The following is a 20237-nucleotide window of genomic DNA, read 5'->3' as shown; positions in this document are numbered from 1 at the left end:
TAACTTCTCAGGAGAATGGAATACAGATCTGCATCAGTGGAGACAACTTACATCAGTAATTTTCCATAGTAATAAAATCATAAGGCTGGGATTTTCCCCTTAAAAAATGTTTTGAAACTAGAATTAAAGTGTTGTATTGTTTTGGGTATAAACCGCACTTACTTCCATTCTGAATATTTATGAATACCTAAGCATGCTTATGATGTTATTTTATCTCTGATTTATAAAATTTCTTGAGATTATCAAATTTTATCAGCTCTCTAAACACTGTAGAATTCCTTTATATCCCCTGTGCTTAGCATAGTGCCTGAAACATAATAGTACTTAATAAATGCTTATTGACTCAGTCAGGCAGGAATATGCTGGTGTGAGAAGGGATAGCAATGACTGAATATATATCTCATTTCAATACTCTGTTGAGTGAATGAATATAATGGATATATGATGAAATATGTGTTTTAGTTCCTTAACTTATCTATGAGTTAAGCTGTAAGTTGCTAGTAAAATTATGATCTTTGTTTTTCTCCCCTCTGTCTAGTATTTATTTAATAATATATACTAGATGGCCAAAAAAAATATGTTTCTAATAACTTTATTTTAAGAGTATAGTTTGGACTCCCCTGTTTTAAAACAAATATTATGTTATTAATTTGTCTTGAGCTGAAACCATGAATTTTAGAGTATGTCTCTTAAACTTTACATACTCTACTAATATAGCATTTTTTTTAAAAAAAATACTTATTTTCCATTAGGAATCAAAAAATTTTAAGGGATCTTCAAAAATTAGTTTGTTGCTCTGCTTTCAGACATTGCTATTTCTTCTTGAAAGATCAATAAGTTAATAAGCATGTATTAAGCTCTACTAGTGGCAGGCATGGTGCTGGGATGCAGAGAAGGCTAAAAGACAGTCACTTCTTACAGTCTAATGGGAGAAATAACATAAAACAACTGTATACAGACAAGCTAGAAACAGGATAAATTGGAAGTAATAAGCAGAGGGAAAGCCCTAGAATTTAGAGGGAGAAGGAAGGAGATTTTTGAAAGACTTTGAACATCAGAAGACTTTATATTTGATCCTGAAGTTCTATATTTGATTGAAGTTCTAGGGAGAGATGACATAGTCAAGCCTGACATTTAGGAAAATTACTGACATTTGAAGGGAGAATGGATCGGAGTAGCAAGGAACCCAATCAACAGGCTGTTTCAATAGTCCTGACATAAGGTTTTGGACAGATAGGTGGTGCAGTGGACAGAGCACTGGGCTTAGAATCAGGAAGCCTCCCCTTTGTGAGATTAAATCTGTGTAACTCTGGGAAAAATCACTTAACCCTGTTTGCTTCAATTTCCTCATCTATAAAATGAGTTGAAGAAGGAAATAGCAAATCATTATCTTTGTCAAGAAAACCCCAAAGAGATACAAGTGGCTAAATAACAACAAACAACCAAGAGTGGTGGCAATGTCAAAGAAGAAAAGAGGATGTATACAAGAAATGTTCCAAAGATAAATTTGACAGTCCTTAGCAACAGATTGGATATGAGAAATGAGAAAGTGTTAGGAGTCAAGGAAGATTGTGGGTGACTGGAAAGGTGGTGGCACTCTGCACATAGGCAAATTAGAAAGAGAGGAAGATTTGGAATGAAGATAATGAGTTTAGTTTTATACATGTTAAGTTTCAAGATGTCTACAGGACATTAGACAGGATATCTAATAGGCACTTAGAAATTTGAGCCTGCAGATTGGGACTGAATAAGTGGATTTGAGAATCATCAGCATAGAGATTGATGATCATTGAATCCATAGAAACTGAGATCACTAACTGAAATACTATAGAAAGAGAAGAAAAGATGGCTCAAGAGGGAGCCCCGATGTCCAGCCCCCTACAGTTAATGGGCTTGATCTGGTTGAAGATCCCAGTAAAGGAGTCAGATAGGTAGGAATCAAATCAGAAGACTAATATCATGAAAACTTAGAGAAAGGAGTATCAAAGAGAAAAGAGCAATCATTGTCAGGAATATAGATAGAATATAGAAGAATGATTGACTGGCAGATATTGTTAAGGTTTGGGAAGATTCCACCTCATTGCAGCAAAATAAAAAGAATTTTATTATTCAATACTTAACATTTCTTTTTTAAAACTTACTGATATCTTGTTTTTATTTTGCCTAAATTTCCTTCTTTATCTCTCCCCTCCCTCTTGCATAGAATCATCTCTTATAACAAAGTTTGGATTTTTTTTTAATGAAAAGAGGAAGAAAGAAAAATCAGCAAAACTGTATGAAAATATATTCAGTGTCCCACACCATGAATTTGTCCCTATCTCTACCTCATCAAAAGAACATGTATACTTTTCATATAATTCCTTTGGAGTCATTCTTGTTCAGTCAATCAGACAAAAACCTTTATTAAGCACTTACAATGAGCCAGGTACTATACTAAGAGACTAGGCACACAAAGAACAACAAAAATAGTCCCTGTCTTCAAGGATCTCACATTCTTATAGGTGAGACAACATAGAAACAAGATTTCAAGGTATGGCCAGCAGGGGCAGCTAGGTGACACAATGGATAGAGCACCAGCCCTGAAGTCAGGATGACCTGAGTTCAAATCTGACCTCAGACACTTAACATGTCCTAGCTGTGTGACCCTGGGCAAGTCACTTAACCCCAGCCTCAGGGAAAAAAAAAGTCTTCTTACAGAAACTGAGGCTTGAAGAAAGCCAGGAAAAAAAGGGAAAGAGAGAAAATTCTGGCCATGGTGGGAGAGGGGAGAAAAGGGAGGTTGTGCAACCAGTGAAAATGAGGAGTTAGTAGAATATCTTATTCTGGGAGGCCATAGTATAAATTTAGGGAAGTAAAATATAAGAATGGAAAAGTATATCAAGTTATCAAGAGCTTTGAATGTCGAATTTTCTGTTTAATCCTGGAGATAATAAAAAGTCACTGGAATGCAAAAAAAAAAAAAAAAATGGACAGGGTTATATAGTTACATCTCCACTTTGGAAGGTCAATTTGGCAACTGAGTGGAGGTTGAACGAATGGCGAGAGACCTAAAGCAAGTAGACCCAGCAGCAGAAATGATCCTAGTATGATGTGATGGGAAAATGTACTAGAATGGGAGCAGCATTAGAGAGAAAAGGACTTATGCAAGTGGTGTTGCAAAGATACAATCAATGCGAGTTAGCTAAAAGTTGCATATGATGGCTAAAAGAGAGCAAGGTGTCAACAATGACATTCAAGTCCTGAACTTTGGTGACTGAAGGATGGTGGTGCCCTTAATAGTGATAAAGAAGTTTGAAGAAAGAGACAATTTTAGGGATGTATGTATGCACACACATATGCGTTATATGTATACACACACAAATACATATAACTGCTATACTGCCTAAATGTTCCATTTTAACGTAATGTACATTATCTAGAAATATATCAAAGCATGAGACAAGGAAAGCAGAAAGGATATTTGCTATTTGGATTCGCCAAATTAGATAACTGAAATCAAGTTGTAGTTGGCAGAGTAAAGTTAATAAATGCAAGCGTGTAAACCTGTGCACGTGTGTGTGTCCTTTCCTTACAAGATGAAATTTCTTCATGTGACAATATGAGAAAGTATCCATGCAAGTTATTAGTGTAAAAAAAAATCTGGAAGTCTTTTTCATTTTGCATGATTGAATAAGACTTCAACTCTGAGAATATGAAAAATAATAGTAATAATAAAACAAAGAATACAACAAAAACAAAAAACAAAACAAAATGATGCCAAAACACACTGAGGAAATTTTTAAATTTATAGTTGAAAACACTGAGAGAAGATCATAGAAATAACTTTTCTTAGCAAAATTTGATTGATTTTGATGTGCTTTAAGAGCAGACAAGGCTCAAGGTTTGACTTCTCTGTAGCCACCAGTTCTAGAGTAGGGGGTGCTTCACTTACCCATTTGGTTTTTGGTTAAGGGTAAATTAGTTAATAAATTCAAAAGTTTGAAAGATGTCTTTATATATTGCCATAATTATCTATTGGATTTACTTGCCTTTGTTTTCTTCTCTCCTATCTGCCTCCCATTTTTACTTGCAGTGGCATGCCCTCTCCCGTGAAGAACAAGCTAAATATTATGAATTAGCTCGGAAGGAAAGGCAGTTACACATGCAGCTCTATCCAGGCTGGTCTGCGAGAGACAATTATGTAAGCATATACTGTCTATGGTTGCCTATTTTTCATTTGCTTTTTCCTACTGCTATCCAGGAAAACTGTTTTAAAGTATGTATTTTAGGCATTAATTTATTTAAAACTAAACAACTTAGAATGCATATATAACGATAACAGGAAGCAGAATGCTACACTGGAAGGAGTACTGGGTTTGAATTCTGGCTCTGTTCTGTATGACCTATTTGACCTTGGGAAAATTCCTTAACTTCTTTAGCTGCCTCTGTTTCCTTATCAGTAAAATGGACAAGATAACATTTAATGTGCCTTCCAACTCTAAATCTCTGATCCTAATAAGGTAAAGACTTCCCTGTCATAGAAGTACTGGATGACTCCTTTTGAAGATGCAGAATTTAGATTAGATGACCATTAAGGTCTCTTACCATTCTCAACTTCCATGAAAAAATCTTTATGAGGCTGCTGGATTTGATGCCTCTGAAATGATTGCTGTAATCACTGCATTTTTCTGGGTACTTGCATTAGCAAAGTTAAAGTCTCATGAGTGTATATTTTTGTTAATGATCTATTTAGAAGTGTTTTTTTTTAATATTTTAAGGAGGGAAAGCAGTTATTTAAAATCTTGAACTACGAAACTAATTAGAAAAAACATTCTCATGTTCAATGTGTAACCAACGTTAGTAGTATTGGTCAGGAAAAATCTTAAAATGTACAGGACATTTATTCCCTGTGATAAGGACAAAAGTTGAACTGCTGTGAAGGTGAATACAGCTCCTATTGGCTTTCACATTCAAGCAAGAATTTATGTTTACATAGACAGTGTCTTACATAGTATTTAGTTCTCTACCAAAACTTTACCTGATTCCCTTAAAATATTTATAAATCTCATCCTGAAAGTTTATGATTTCATAGATTTTGGAAGTGGGAAGAAGGCCCAGTCTTCTCCATTCATTTTACTAAGAGAGGATGTGCATATTGTCCAAGACTACTGACTAAACCTAGTTTTATGAAGCAAATTTTTCTCAGACTTTTTAAAGCTGGTCACCTCTTTTTGATTTAGAAGGAATATCTCAATTCTAGGAATTATATGCCCTTCATTCTCCGTGTCCTTTTATATACTGAATCCTAATAATGTCCTATTAGTGGAATGTTAAAATGCTTATATTTCAATCTCTTATTTTGAAAATTCCTTCTTCTAATACTATCTTGATCTACTTTGTAACAGTTCATTTAAAATATTTTTTCCACTGGCCATGCTCAAAGGGTCAGAACTCTTAAGATTTATATATGTATATTTGGTGTCACTAGGTCTTAAGTAACCTTCATTGTCAGGCCAGCCAATGAATTGGACTCTTTTTTTTTTTTTTTTTAATTCATTTTTCCAAATTATCCCCTCCCTCCCTCCACTCCCTCCCCCCGATGGCAGGTAATCCCATACATTTTACATGTGTTACAATATAACCTAGATACAATATATGTGTGTAAATACCATTTTCTTGTTGCACATTAATTATTAGCTTCCGAAGGTATAAGTAACCTGGGTAGATAGACAGTAGTGCTAACAATTTACATTCACTTCCCAGTGTCCCTTTTCTGGGTGTAGCTGTTTCTGTCCATCATTGATCAGCTGGAAGTGAGTTGGATCTTCTTTATGTTGAAGATTTCCACTTCCATCAGAATACATCCTCATACATTATCGTTGTTGAAGTGTACAGCGATCTTCTGGTTCTGCTCATTTCACTCAGCAACAGTTGATTTAAGTCTCTCCAAGCCTCTCTGTATTCCTCTTGCTGGTCATTTCTTACAGAGCAATAATATTCCATAACCTTCATATACCACAATTTACCCAACCATTCTCCAATTGATGGACATCCATTCAACTTCCAGTTTCTAGCTACAACAAAAAGAGCTGCCACAAACATTTTGGCACATACAGGTCCCTTTCCGCTCTTTAGTTGAATTGGACTCTTTTTGATGAAGAAGTTTTAAAGTATTTTTAGAGACAAAGTTTTAATGGAAACCATTGTGATTGAATTATTCTGTAAATTTTTTCCTTCTGTAAAATACTCTAAATGTAATGATTTGTTTCAGCTTAAAGATTGACTGCAATCAATCAAAAACCCTGATGTGTTGCATAGTCTTTTTAATCCCTTACTCGATAATTTCTTTGGCCATGAATGAGTTCAATTTTCCTGTCAAGTAGTGCAAACAGAGGCAACCTTGATTCTTTTAAAGTTGGTTTTAGTCGATTTAAACCAAACAGAGTAAAACTGAAAGATATTTATCACCGGAGCATAATTAAAAGAAAAAATTCTGTGCTGATATATACCAGAAGCATATTGATAGCAGGTAGCATCCCATGATTTCATCCCATACTATGGATGTTTTTTGTTTAAGCTCAATATCTTTAAGTTCTGGGGTACTGTATTATATTTATATACCATGATTTAATGGAAAGAAGGTTGATCTTTTTTGTATGTTCACTCAGTTAAGTACAGCCATCATTTTTGTTTGGGGATGATAGACATTTAAAAAACAAACATACATTTAGATTATGATGCTTATTAGATTATGATGCTTATGATGATTATTTTTTCACAAAAGCTGAAGTATATTATGTGATGGCATAATTTACTCCTTTTTTTTTTTTGAAGGAAAACTCAGATGTAAGAACCACATTGGAGGGCAGCTGAGCAATTTAAATATACATGCTATATGTGTCTATATATACATATATACACATACATATATGTATACATATGTATGTGTGTGTACATGCAAAAAATTTCCAGCCTTAGCTTTCTGTGGAAGTCTCACTCTAATTTAATGAGTAGAACATTAGATGATTAATTATTTTTATTCATTGGTTAGGAAAATTATAGAATATTGCCTTTTTAAAGGAGATAGTTAAATCTCTATTTTGATGATTCCTCTGATAAATATTGCATAGAACTAGCAGACTTCAAAGAATGTCCTCTCCCTTTTCTCTGTCTGTCTTTATCATCTCTGCTTCTTTTGTCTTTTTTTTCTCTACATCCATGCATATTTTATGTGCACATAATACATATGTACTTCTTACATATTTTACAAATACATTTTAACCATATGAATAGAGAGCTTTCATTTTTTTTTGAGTTTTTATTCTCTTTCTAGGAACAGAGAGAAAAGAGGGAATGATTAAAAGTGCATAGTACAAGAGCCTATGATTTTTCTCATAATTCTATTATCATCCTAAACTCTTCTAATTAATTTAAAGAATAGTGTAGCATAAATGAATAACATGGTAGACTTGAAGTCAGGAAGACTTGGGTTCAAAAACTACCTTAGACACTTAATGTGTGATCTAACATGTGTTTCCTTAACTGTAAAATGGAAATAATCATAGAGACTGCCTCAGTAGATTACTGTGAAGGTCAATTGTTGTTATTTGTTCATCATTCTCAAAAGTAATCATGAATGACATCAGGGAGGTGATGCCATGATATACAAGTGAATTGGATTTAAACGAGGAAGAACTGTGCAAAGTCATCAGCCTCACTTTCTCTTCTAGAACCATCTAGATCCAGTGACTAGAGAGAAATCAGGAAAAATGAAGATCACCCTGTATGCAGTAGGAGATCTTGACCTTTTTAAGTTAAGGTCTTCAGTATGACTAGGGCAACCACCCATTCAATGATTTAAGGCTAGTTTCAAATGAAATAATGTCTGAAAGATGCTTTTCAGACTATGCTTTTCAAACTCTAAAGCCTAGATAAATTTCAGCTGCTTACTCTTAAGAGCCAATTATTGCAATCACACCTGCCATGCTAGAGATATTACTTTGGAGATCCAAAGAATGCATAGGGATTAATGGGACATAATTTCAAAATACACACAAGTTCTGGTGATTTTCATTTGCTTTCTTAACTGACTTCCATTAGTATCACTAAATTTTTATCTCCCACTTTCCTAGTATTTCTGTGAACAGATTCAGCTAAAATCTAGTTCCATAGTCAATTGGGTAACAATATTAGAGGGGAAAAATGTATTTGTAACTTCATAGGCATACAAAAAGAGGGAGTGATTAGGAATGCATGGTGTATATACATATATACATACATACACATAAAATACATATACACAAAACATGTAAACAGAATACAATTCCAATAGAGCTCTGAGATTACTGGTTATCCTATTATGTTTAGGGTATAGGAAAATATTATTATTATTAAATTATAATTATTTAAAACTGATATCCTAAATTAAATTTGATAATTTTCTATATATAAAATATGGTATATTGTGCTATACATAATATTTATATATATATATATATATATATATAGAGAGAGAGAGAGAGAGAGAGAGAGAGAGAGAGAGAGAGAGAGAGAGAGAGAGAGAGAGAGAGAGAGAGAGAGAGGCTAAGACTATAAATGGTGCAGTGGATAGAATTCTGGGGCTAGTCAGGAAGACTAATTTTCCTGAATTCAAAACCAGCTGGAAACATAGATGTGTGTTCCTGAACAAGTCACTTTTTAATCCTGTTTCCCCCAGTTTCTTCATCTGTAAAATGAGCTAGGGAACGAAATGGCAAACTATGTCAATATCTTTGCCAAAAAACAAACAAACAAAAAAAAACAAATGGGATCAGAAAAAGTTGAATACGATCCAAATGGCTGAACAATTGCTATTAAAAATAATTTTAAAGGATGAAAATGAAAAGTTACAGAATTATTGGTACTACTTTTAAATGAAATCTAAAAAATTTTAGCAGTTATTGAAATAAACAGGAACTTTTAAAGTACACAGATATCTACATTATTTCATCCATAAGAGGAAGAGCAAGTTAATGTCCCTTTCCCTCGCTCTCATTCTCCCACCATCATTTCCCCACCCCTTTTCAGTCTGTCTCTTTATCCCTTGCTCTGTCTATATCTCTCTTTGTATCTATATATCTTAATCTTTCCATGGATAATATAATAGGAGAAAGAGATATTCTTATCTCTGCTCTTTATCTTTCTATTGTTTTAATTTCACACATATCATATGTAAATGACATGATGAATTCCCTGTTTTCCAGGGTAAGAAAAAGAAGAGGAAGAGAGAGAAACTACAGGAATCCACATCAGGTATGCCCAAAGTGACTTTCTGTGTCCAATTCACATGCTTCTAAAACCCTGTGCTCAAAATAACATGCATTTTCTCTAAATTCTGTCATATTCTAGAGTTCCAAGTTGTTTTTCTTTTCTTTTCCTTCTTTATATGCTTTTAAAAGTCTTTAAAAAATGAAATCATGTGAATATGCATTTAAAACCCCTTTGCCTTGGAATCCTAGGTGCTGTGTTTGAATTTTTAATTCTTTGCTTCTATTGCTTGGCTGTGTTCTCTTTGCCTTTATCCATTCTGTTCTTTTCTATTTGCATACATCTTCCAACATATTTTATTACATGATCATCATAGAGTACAATAGACTACATCACCTTGAAGTATTTTTCGTAGTTTTCTATGTTATTTAATGAAAAACACAAAGAGAAGGTCATCTTTCTAGAGATAGGCTCAAGGCATCAGTAAGATCTTATTTTTTCCTTCATTAAAAACATTCCCACTACCTAGATGACACAAATAAAAATGGCTGATATAAGAACCACAAAAAACAAAGCAAACACTTCCACATGATGTTATAGCGTGCTTCATATTTGGTATGTACAAAAATAATCTTCAATGAATCTTTGTTAAAGGACACAATTTTCTCCAGGTACAGGTCCAAGAATGACAGCTGCCTACATCTGAAGCATGGTAAGAACGTCTCTCTAGCCTTCCTGCCAAAATGAATTATAAAATAGGCCTTTGCTTGTGAACTTCCTTGCTAACAGTGATTCTATTCAGTACTATTATTTTTTTAAATAAGGAAAAACAAAATCTAGTTCTTAGCATCTAGTCTGGTTTTCAGATCTGGTAGTTTTTATATCAGCTACATATTCAAAAATAGCTGTTCTTTTACTTTCTTCTCAGTTTTCCCCTTTTGCAGTCCTCAACTTCTGCCTTCCCTCTCCTCAACTCACCAACCATACCTTACTGAGAATTAGTTTCAAATCTGTCTAACACACATCTTGCCATCCTAAGGAGAATAGATATGGCTTCTGCTTTCAGAACCCTTTTAGTCAACATTGGGGAAAAGGTCTGTGTTTTTGATTGGAATGTAACACCATTCAGCCGAGACATTCCAATTTATGCTACGTTTCAGACTTTTCTCAGTTAATTGAGTATTAACACTTAAAAATCAATTTGTTTCTCAAGGAAAAGATAGCTATTCCCTTTTACCATCCCCGGTCATAAATTTGTGAATGGATGAATTTTCCTCTCCTTGTAATAATTGCTTGTTCTCATTTGCATATTTTAGAAATATCATATACTAATTTAATTCCTTTTTATTTTAAATGTTTCTTTTTTCTTCTGAAATCACATCATTACAGCTCATTGAGTGAGTGTTTTCCAGTAATGTTTCCTGTTCTCATCATGAACCAGGTTTCATCTTTGTTAATTGATGGCAATTCACACTGTGTTTTACTACTTCAGTCTTGTAGACCTCTCCTCAAGAACCTTTTTGAACTAAGCATTTATGACTTGTTCTCCTGGGGTTTGTTTTTTTTTTTTTCCACTATTTTTTCCACTAAAGTTCATTGACTTTAGAGAGAGCTCCACCAAGAAAGGTAATAAAATGTTCTCTGGGGGACTTTTCACTGAAATTCATACACATCTAAACACATATTGACAAAGTAAATTCTTGAATAGTACAATGTCTGTAGATTTTTTAAACTTTAATCATGTAGTCATATTTTTTCATATTCCCATTTTTCTTTAAAGGATGGGGTTTGAGGGCCTTGGACACTAATTAGGAGACCCTAAAGGCCACAAATGAAACTTGTCCAGGTACAGTACAATTCTGATTATTATGAATAATGAATCCCTGTAGAATGGTCCTATCCAAATTTGCAATGGACATTTCCATTGGGCTGGAATCAATTGCCGTATTTTCCGTAATTATAACTTCCAATAGTGCAAATTTAAATAAATGCAACCACTTCAGGGGATTCATTATTTGCATAAATCAGAACCTAGCTATAGAAACTGTAGAGTAGTCTCTGCTTTTATAAGAAAGAATTCAAAGCTCATGGACAGTCAGCCAGATATGATATTTTGAGCTTTATTTACATGTAAAAAGTGTGACTTCCCACCAAAAGCATGGTTATTTTCCTTCCCTAGATTCAACCTTAATGCCTTTTCTTCACTTGGAATTTCCCACCCTTAAACATTCTACAAATGAAAATGGCAAGCCTTGCTTAAGCATAGCCTCACTAAATTAAGTTATCTGATTACATATGCTTCAGACTGCTTGGTTTTTAAAAAGACACATGTGACCTAGTAAAGTGGACACAGCCTAAAGTGCCAAACACTTAAAGTCTATGATGCACATAAAATGTGATGGCATGTATCACCTCAGTGGCTCTTGTTCTCAAATAAGGATAAAACTATTCAGGTGGTCATACTGGGTAAAGAAGCTTATGCATGGAGAACAGAGAAAATACTAGATTGTAGAGTATGGAAGAGGAATAATGTCCACTGAAACTGGAAAAGTAGGTTTGGGCTAAGTTGTGAGAATTTTAGAAGCTAAACAGAGGCATGTATTTGGTTCTTGGGCAATTAGAACCCAGTGGAAAAGATTGAGTAGGGAGTAACATAGTGGAATTTCACTTAAGGAAGATTATTCTAGTAGATGTAGGATGGATTGAAATGGGGGTCATGAGAGGATTCCTCCATTGGATACGAATTATAAAGCCATGAGATTAAATGATCGGTTCACTCCCTAAGTCCAGCATTCTAATTGTCTCTCTATATACTTTTCATGGTTCCATTATGTCTTCCTTGAGATATGTTGATCAAAACTAATAATTTGTTTTGCAAATTACTGGAAGCAGTGAAACCTCCAGCTTTCACTAGTTGTAAATTCTTCTATACTCTTAAATGTACAGAGGTAACAGGACTCATTATTTTAGGCCCTTGTCAAAGCATACATGCAGGACTGAACCCCATATAATTGTGCAGTTTTGAAGGAAGAAAAGATATTTGAATTGAGAACAAGAGTATATATATTATTATTTATTTTTATCTTAATAAAGACAACTGCCTATCAAAACTAACTCCTATATAATAAAAATAGAAACCTTAACAATAATCCTAATTATATATGTAAATTATTAATAGATCAATACCTCTAGTGGGATTTTCCTGAACATGAGGTCACTTTTTTTTTACATCTCCTAGGAGAGAGATAGTTAGACAAAAGAAAAAAAAGAGAATAAGAAACAAAATTCTGATCTTTCCTCTGTTCTCCAAAAGAGCAGCCCTTTTATCAACATTTCCCTACAGCAAAGTCAATAATCCTCTCAGGATACTCCATTCTTGTTTCATCTTTGGCTAAAGTATTAAGTTAAAGCCATGCCTTGTACTTCTGGTCAAATGCTTCCAATCACATGCAAGTGCCAAATGGTGTACATCATCTCTACTTCCTTGACCAAATCAACCTCCTGTTGTCAACTTTTCCAGGAAGGAGTCCTTTATGAATCCAGGAGCTCCATCACCTTATTTCTGCCCCTTAGGAAACTATTATAAACTGTCTAGAGTGATATGGGGGAAGGAATGTGTTCTGTTACTGCTCTCTTTCACAATTAGAAGATGTGAATTAGCAAAAATAATATTATCTACCTAGGGTGGAAACACACTTAGCTAATCCAAGACTGAAATCACACCACATAAAGACAAGATGATGTTTTACTTTGTTTTCCATATTCTTCTTAGGCAAAGCTGAGAACAAGATGAGAAGAGTATTATTTAAGTATATACTAAGCTTTATATAATACATAGGAAGGGATTAATATCTCTATTTGAAATAGAAATGATTCTTCCTGCTTTCCCACTCTTTTTGGCTCCTATTGATTTTGGGGGGTTTCTTGAAGAGGCTAATGACTTTTATCCTAGACTGAAATAAATTAGAGTTGACATTGCTGCTGTGTCTAATATTATCTTTAATTTGTTCTATACCTCCTTCAGGGATATCTGACAGGTCCACTCTTCCTTGTTCCTTTTCTCATCATCTTTTATGGACTTGGGCTTTACATACCGTAAGTCTTCCATAGTTATGGCTTTCTTGGACCTTATTTTGATCCCTATACCCTAGTTAAAGAAGACACTTCCTTATCTGATTCCCAAAGATCATTCCTTGAGCCTCAGGATTCTCTGTCCTGGACTTTGTGCCCTCCTCCAAACCATTTTTTAAAATGTCTCTGTCGGGCCAATTTTCTAGAATGTCTATTTTTTCCTAAATCTGGCCTGTTTCTAATATAAAGTATATTTGGTAACCTATGATCAAGGCTAAATCTCCCTTTCTAAAAATTTAAGTTTCTTTCTTGATTGTTCAAAATTTAGAATCCCTTTTGGTCCTGTAATCTAAATGGAGGGAGCCATCTTTCTCTGAGACTGTGAATCACATCAGATCCGTCAGATTTCTCCTTAACAATTCTTTCTACTTCCTAAAGTTCTTTTTTATAACCCTCACTCTGGTACTGCAAAGGGAAGTGGCTGTCCAGAATAAAACTAATATTTCCTACAAGGAAAACAGCACAAGTATCATTATTTCCATTTTACAGATGAGGTAATTGATTAAATGACATCTCTAGGCACTAATAGGCTCATTAGAATTTAGAACTAGAAGGAATCTTAGAGATTATTTAAACAAACCTCACTTTATATCTGAGTAAACTGAGGTCCATGACCATAACCAAGGCTCAAATCCAAGTCTTCTGATTTGTTCTGCACCAAGCTATACAATTTTAAAAATATAAATCTGTCTTTTCAATGAATAAAAATCTATTTTCTTTCTGCTGCCCCATTAATAGAACTATAAAACCCTCATAACAAATATTACATCTCATAACAAAATGTAAAATCATTTTAAAATAAATTTTCTGCCCACCCTAATTTTTAAAATTTTTAAAGGCTTTAAATACAGATTATAGATATATTTCCCAATAAATAACAGAGGAGATTCATTCCTTCACACAGATAATTGATATATGGTAAAGTATCATAACATATAATGCTTCCTTAATATGATCATTATTTTATGTTTAAAGAAACTATTTCCATTGATGTGCTTCAAATCACTAAGTATATATTTGTGGTCAGCCCTTGGGTATCCATCACCTACAGATAGAAAAGCCTAAATTAATTAATTGTCAAAAAATGGGAAGTTCAAGTCAAGTGACTTATGCACTAGCTTCAATGTGTTTTGTTTTTATTTTGACTGTTTCAAAAGCTTTTTTACATATATTAATACATTTTCTTACATGAACTCACTGAACATACAGGGTTTCTTTGATGACTAAAGATATTGCAGTGCAGTAGATCATGATAGTATTTATTTTTTAAAAGCTTATTATTTTAAAATATATGCATAGTTTTCAACATTCACCCTTACAAAATCATGTGTTCCAGATTTTTTTCTCTCTTCCTCTTCCTTAGACAGCAAGTAATCCAATATACGTTAAACATGTGCAATTCTCATGATAAGGATTTATCTATAATAAATTAAAGGAAATCTGGCTGAATCAATATAGATTCTGAAATACCTTCTAAAAGTTGAAGTGGTTCCCTACTCCCCCCCAATGGTTAATTGTTTCAATTACTTGGACCCCGGTCCTTTCATCTAATCCATTCTTATTTGGTCTCAATGCCTGTAAAGTAATTGCAGTCCAAAATTTCATTTTTACAAACTACATTAATATAACTCTAGTCATATAATGTAAAATATAAATCAGGGACTCAATTTCCCATTATCAGAATCATCTAATAATTGTAAATGTTACTCTACTCTTTTGAAGAAGAAAGTATCTAAAAGTTTGTTATGTGTCTGGTTGATGTATATTAAGAAATTCTTATTATGTAGGTCAGGAAATTAAAGATATACAGGATTTTTTTAAACATAATACTAGAAGGTTGACACTAATGCTACATCTTCCAATTTATTAGCCTATGCTGCCTCCCAATGTTCCTTATTATTTATGATTAAGATAACTGATATGAAGAGGTTTTTATTTACTGACTTGCAAATAAACAAAATGCCTTAATATTAGTCATAAAAGTTATATAGCTCCCAATACAATATCTTATTGTTATTTTTTTCTTTCCTTGCTAAATGCTTTGGTTTAGCTATCAAAGCATATATAAAGAAGCAACCTAATAAGAGAAAAGAGTGCTAGATTAGGAATAGAAGAGCTGGGTTTCAGTTCTTTATAGGTGACTTATTACTTATATGACTTTTAAGTACTTGGCCTCTGGGCCTTAAATATTCTAATCTGTAAAATATGGGGGATTGAATTAGAATTCTCTAAGGTTCCTTCTGACCTCAATCTATGAATTTATGATCTTTGAAACACCTTGAAGGTAGTGTCAGAATATTTTAGGATATTTGAATAATTTTTTGAGTTATTGGAAAACATAAATCTGGGAATACTAACTGGAAGACATGAACTATATTTGATTAGCAGTGGTTTCAGTGGTAAAAACTCATTAGTCAGATCTTCCATATTTTCATAAAGACAACATAAATAGAATCCTTAAAAATATCAAGATTATCTTAATGATTTTAATTTTAATGATCTAATAATTCTAAGATCAAAGGATTCTAAGATCTCTAAAAATTATTATTTTTTTCTTGTGCACATATGACTTAGGATAATACTTAATACAGTAGATGCTTAATATGTTTATTAATCAATATGTTCACTTCTTCCCACTCTTCTATATTATACTTTTATATAATTTATACATGCATATTTATGCCTTTTTTAAGACCTATGATTTCAATGGTATAAAACTAAAATTTCTTTTCATTCTCTTCATTGAGCCATATTGCCCCCTCAATCCTCATGAGCCTTAGTATACTGATATTACATGAATTTCAGTGACTGAAAAAATTTCTCACCTGGTGCTTAGTACATAAAGGCTGAAAACTTATGACCTTAGTCATACAGTCTTGCAGTCCTCAGATAATTCCTAACTTTTTGCAGAGAGGGAGTCAGTTGAGGACAATTCATACTCTTTCTTACATAAATATAACCACAAATGTAGTATGTTAATGGTAGTCAATTATAAGGGAATTAGTTTTCCCATGTCACTAAAGTCATGTCAGTCAGCCCATATATGCTATAAGGAATTTATAAAACCATAGATTTTTAATTTAGAAGAGACCTTGGAGGCTATCAGGTTCAGCTCTCTCATTTTACGGAGAAGGGATCTGAGACCTAGGACAGTGTATTGACTTTTTAGGGTCACTTGGATAACTATCAGAAGCAAGATATAAACTCAGTCTATAGGGGTTCTAGGACTCCAAATCTATAGTTTTCTGTAGGGGCCCACCCTACCCATATAAAATAGAAATAGGTCTCAAATTATTCAGAAGCAATATAGTATAAGAAGGAAAAATTGAGACAAAGAGGAGACTTGGATTTGGATCCCAGTCCTACCATTTACTTTTTTTTTTAATTGAATTTTTTTTTAAATGAAGAAAATCTTCCTTTTCTTCTTCCCCTATCCCCCCCACAATAATAGAAATAAAGAAAAAACACAACTTTTGTAACAAATATGTATAGTCAAGCAAAATAAGTCCCTCCATTTCTGCTATTAAAATATTATTTGACCAAAATCCCTCTCACTTCTAAAACTTTCTATAAAATGAAGGGTTGAATTAGACTAGTATTTCTTAATCTGGGGTCTGTGAACCTTTTTAACGTTTATTTTGACAACTAAATTAAATAGAACTACTTTCCTTTGTCATCCTATAAGCCTTTATTTTATGTACTTAAAAACATTATTTCAAGAAGTGTTCCATAGGCTATATCAACCAGCCAAAGAGGTCCAGAGCACAAAAACAATTAAAAGCCTTTTGATTAAATAATCTCTAAGGTACTTTCCAGCTCTGAAATTCTTTTACAATCTTTTATTTAAGTTAGCTTTTCTGTCTGATGTGATTTATCCTGGGAATTGGAATAGAGGGTATTTTCTTATAGCACACAACTGTGTTCTAATGTGGCCATATTCACCCATTTTTATGTATTGAATACCCACTAGTAAATTTGAAAATGGGTGGCACTTTGTTTTGTCAGCTCAGTTTCAACTCGAAACTCATATTTATTCTAAATACATTTTATTAATGACTTTTATTGGTGTCTTTTTTAATTTTATTTTTTGCAATTATATGTAAATACAATTTTTAATATTTCTTTAAAAAATTATTTGAATTCCAAAGTTTTCTCCCTCCATTCCTCCTTTTCCCTCTTCCTAAAATGGTAAGTCATTTGATATATATGTGCAACCATGTAAAACACATTTCCATATTAGTCACAATTGTGAAAGAAGAAACAGAACAAAAGAAAACATACATGCACGCACATGCACACATACATACCAAGTGAAAACAGTATACTTCAATCTTCATTCAGAATCCATCAGTTTTTCCTCTGGATGTAGATTTCATTTTCCAATTATGAGTTCTTTGTAATTGTCTTGGATCATTGGCTCAAGTCATTCACAGTTGATGACAGTATTGCTGTTACTCTGTACAGTGTTTTCCTGATTCTGCTTATTTCAGTTTATGTCAGTTCATACAAATCTTTCTAAACGTCTCTGAAATCTGTCTACTCATCATTTCTTATTGCACAGTAGTATTCCATTACATTCATATGCCACAACTTGTTTGGCCATTCTCCAGTTGATGAGCATACATTCAATTTCCTTTTCTTTTTGGCTACAAAATAAGTACTATAAATATTTTTGAACATGTAGATCCTTTTACTTTTTAAAAAATGATCTCAAGCTACAGGATGTCTTTTGTTTTTATAACATAGTAATATCTCCATGGCCCTCCACAATGAACCATCTTTATGACAAAGAATTAAATTTATTAAACATGTTGACTCCATAGATGACACTGGATCTGTAGTCCAGAAGACCTAAGTACAAATCCAGCTTCAGACACTTGGTAGCTGGATGACCGTTGGCAAGTCACTTACCTTTTACCTACCTCAATTTCCCCAAGTGTAAAATGGGTTGTTGTGAGGATCAAATGATATTATATTTGTGTGTACATATATTAGCATGCCAATATATAGTAGATAATTTAATAAAGATTTTCTTCCCTAAGTACCTACTATGGCCAACTATTGTACTACATACTAGGGATACAAGAATTTAAAAAATGAAATAATCCCTGTTTTCTGTTAAAAGAAAGATTCTCTGATTTGATTTAAAAAAAAAAAAACAGCATTCCAGTATTTTAGTGAATGTTTATTTAGGAATATTTAGAATCTTAGAATCTACCAGGTATTACCAGTTATATCCTAATACAGATATTAAGTTTGTTGTTATTTTATCTCAGCAGCTTGAAGAATGAATGGAAAGATATATTATTTTTAAGTTGGAAAGAATGGGTAAACTTCACTAATTAGAAAATATATAATTTTAAAAATTGGATTGCTATTTTGTGTATATTTAAAAAAAACCACTGAGCTATTTTTTAAAGAATGAAAAAGTAGTTCAGTTTAATGGCTTCAATTATTTAATATTTAAAAACAGGATTAAGAGCAAGAAACAAGTTTTCACTATTACCTCCTGGCTACTAAAAAGTCATGCAAAGAAAGAAAAAAAAATTTTTTTTTGGCTCCCTAGACCTTATCTTGGAGATTTGCTAAAGTAAATAAAGAATTATTAAGATTTTCTCCCCTTTTTCCTCTCTCTTAAATCTTTGTTTTTGTTTCTTTATGGCCCAGAGTTGTAAGTATGGTATGGCAAAGGAGCAGAGAATTTTCATTGTGTAAATGCCCTGGGTCCATATGGCCCTAAAGTAGTTTCCTACTCATGGCTGAAAAATAGAGGTGACCTTTTTTCACATCAGTGATGTCCTGTAATCATATAAGTTTTCCTAAAATATAAATCTGATCGTTAGTACTTATAGTACTATTGACCCCCAACTTAGCCCCACTCTTAAAGTCAGGGAGCATTTTGAAAATACTTTCTGTTGATAAAAGGTAGGGTAAGGGTAGCTACAGAGTGCTACTCTTAAGTGCCAGCCCTAGACTCAGGAGGAATTGAGTTCAACTCTAGCCTAAGACACTTAACACCTACTAGATGTGTGAGTCTGGGCAAGTCCTTTAACCCCAATTGCCTTGCAGAAAAAAAAACAAACAAAAAAACAAACAAAAAGATAAAAGGTAGGGTGTTGCAGAATGCTGGATTTGGAATCAGAAAATTTGGGATAGCAACCCACCCATGTGACTTTTGTTTACCTCTCTGACTTTCAATCTAAGAAGGAAAATAACTAGCATTTATATCTCTTTAAATTTTGCAAATGTTAACGCATTTGATTCTCACAATAGTCCTGGGAGGTAGATGTAATTATTATCCCAATTTTACACATGAGAAAACCAAGTTTGAGAGCTTAAGTGAATTACTTAGAGTTGCATGGCTACAGTCAATGTTTGGTGTGGAATTAGAACACAGGTCATCTTGAGTTCAAAGCACTCTATCTATTGGACCACCTCAGGACTCTTCTGTAATTTACACATCTATAAAATGAGATCAGTGAACTCAATAATCCTTAGGACCATTCTTCTCTCTAAATCTTTGATTACTGGAGAAAAATGATTACATGCTTCTTACAAATATATCTTGTCTCCTGGCATACTTAATATGTATGATAATACGACAATAATAATCTACATGACAAATAATGATAAATAACATTTACATAGTGCTACTATGTGCCAGACATTGTGCTAAATACTTTACAATTATTATTATTTGATCCTCACCACAACTCTGGGAGGTAGGAGCTCTTATTATTGGTAGACAGATTTTAATCATGTCCAGGGTCACAGAGCCAGTAAGTGTCTGAGGCCTTTTTTTGAATTCAAGTTTTTCTGATTCTAGGCTCAGCACTATTTTACACTGAGCTGCTGAAAACCAACTCTTTAATTGACCTTGC

At 33.3% G+C, this 20237-nt stretch overlaps 1 protein-coding gene across 8 annotated transcripts in view; it reads left to right on the top strand.

Moving 5' to 3' along the window:
- Positions 1-20237, top strand: part of LEF1 (lymphoid enhancer binding factor 1) — a 168992-nt gene that overhangs the window by 138074 nt on the left and 10681 nt on the right. For 4 of the 8 annotated variants that reach the window (XM_074272869.1, XM_074272870.1, XM_074272866.1 and 1 more), the window contains 3 exons: positions 4073-4180; positions 9222-9270; positions 9897-9937. In XM_074272869.1, coding sequence (XP_074128970.1) covers positions 4073-4180; positions 9222-9270; positions 9897-9931 — 192 coding nt within the window. In that variant the 3' untranslated portion in view covers positions 9932-9937. The remainder of the gene's footprint in view (positions 1-4072; positions 4181-9221; positions 9271-9896; positions 9938-20237) is intronic. The other 4 variants (XM_074272863.1, XM_074272867.1, XM_074272868.1 and 1 more) reach the window with 1 other exon arrangement.

This window comes from Sminthopsis crassicaudata, chromosome 6, assembly GCF_048593235.1.
Source record: "Sminthopsis crassicaudata isolate SCR6 chromosome 6, ASM4859323v1, whole genome shotgun sequence".
NCBI classification, from domain to species: Eukaryota; Metazoa; Chordata; class Mammalia; order Dasyuromorphia; family Dasyuridae; genus Sminthopsis; species Sminthopsis crassicaudata.
This window is presented reverse-complemented; position numbering and strand designations above follow the sequence as displayed.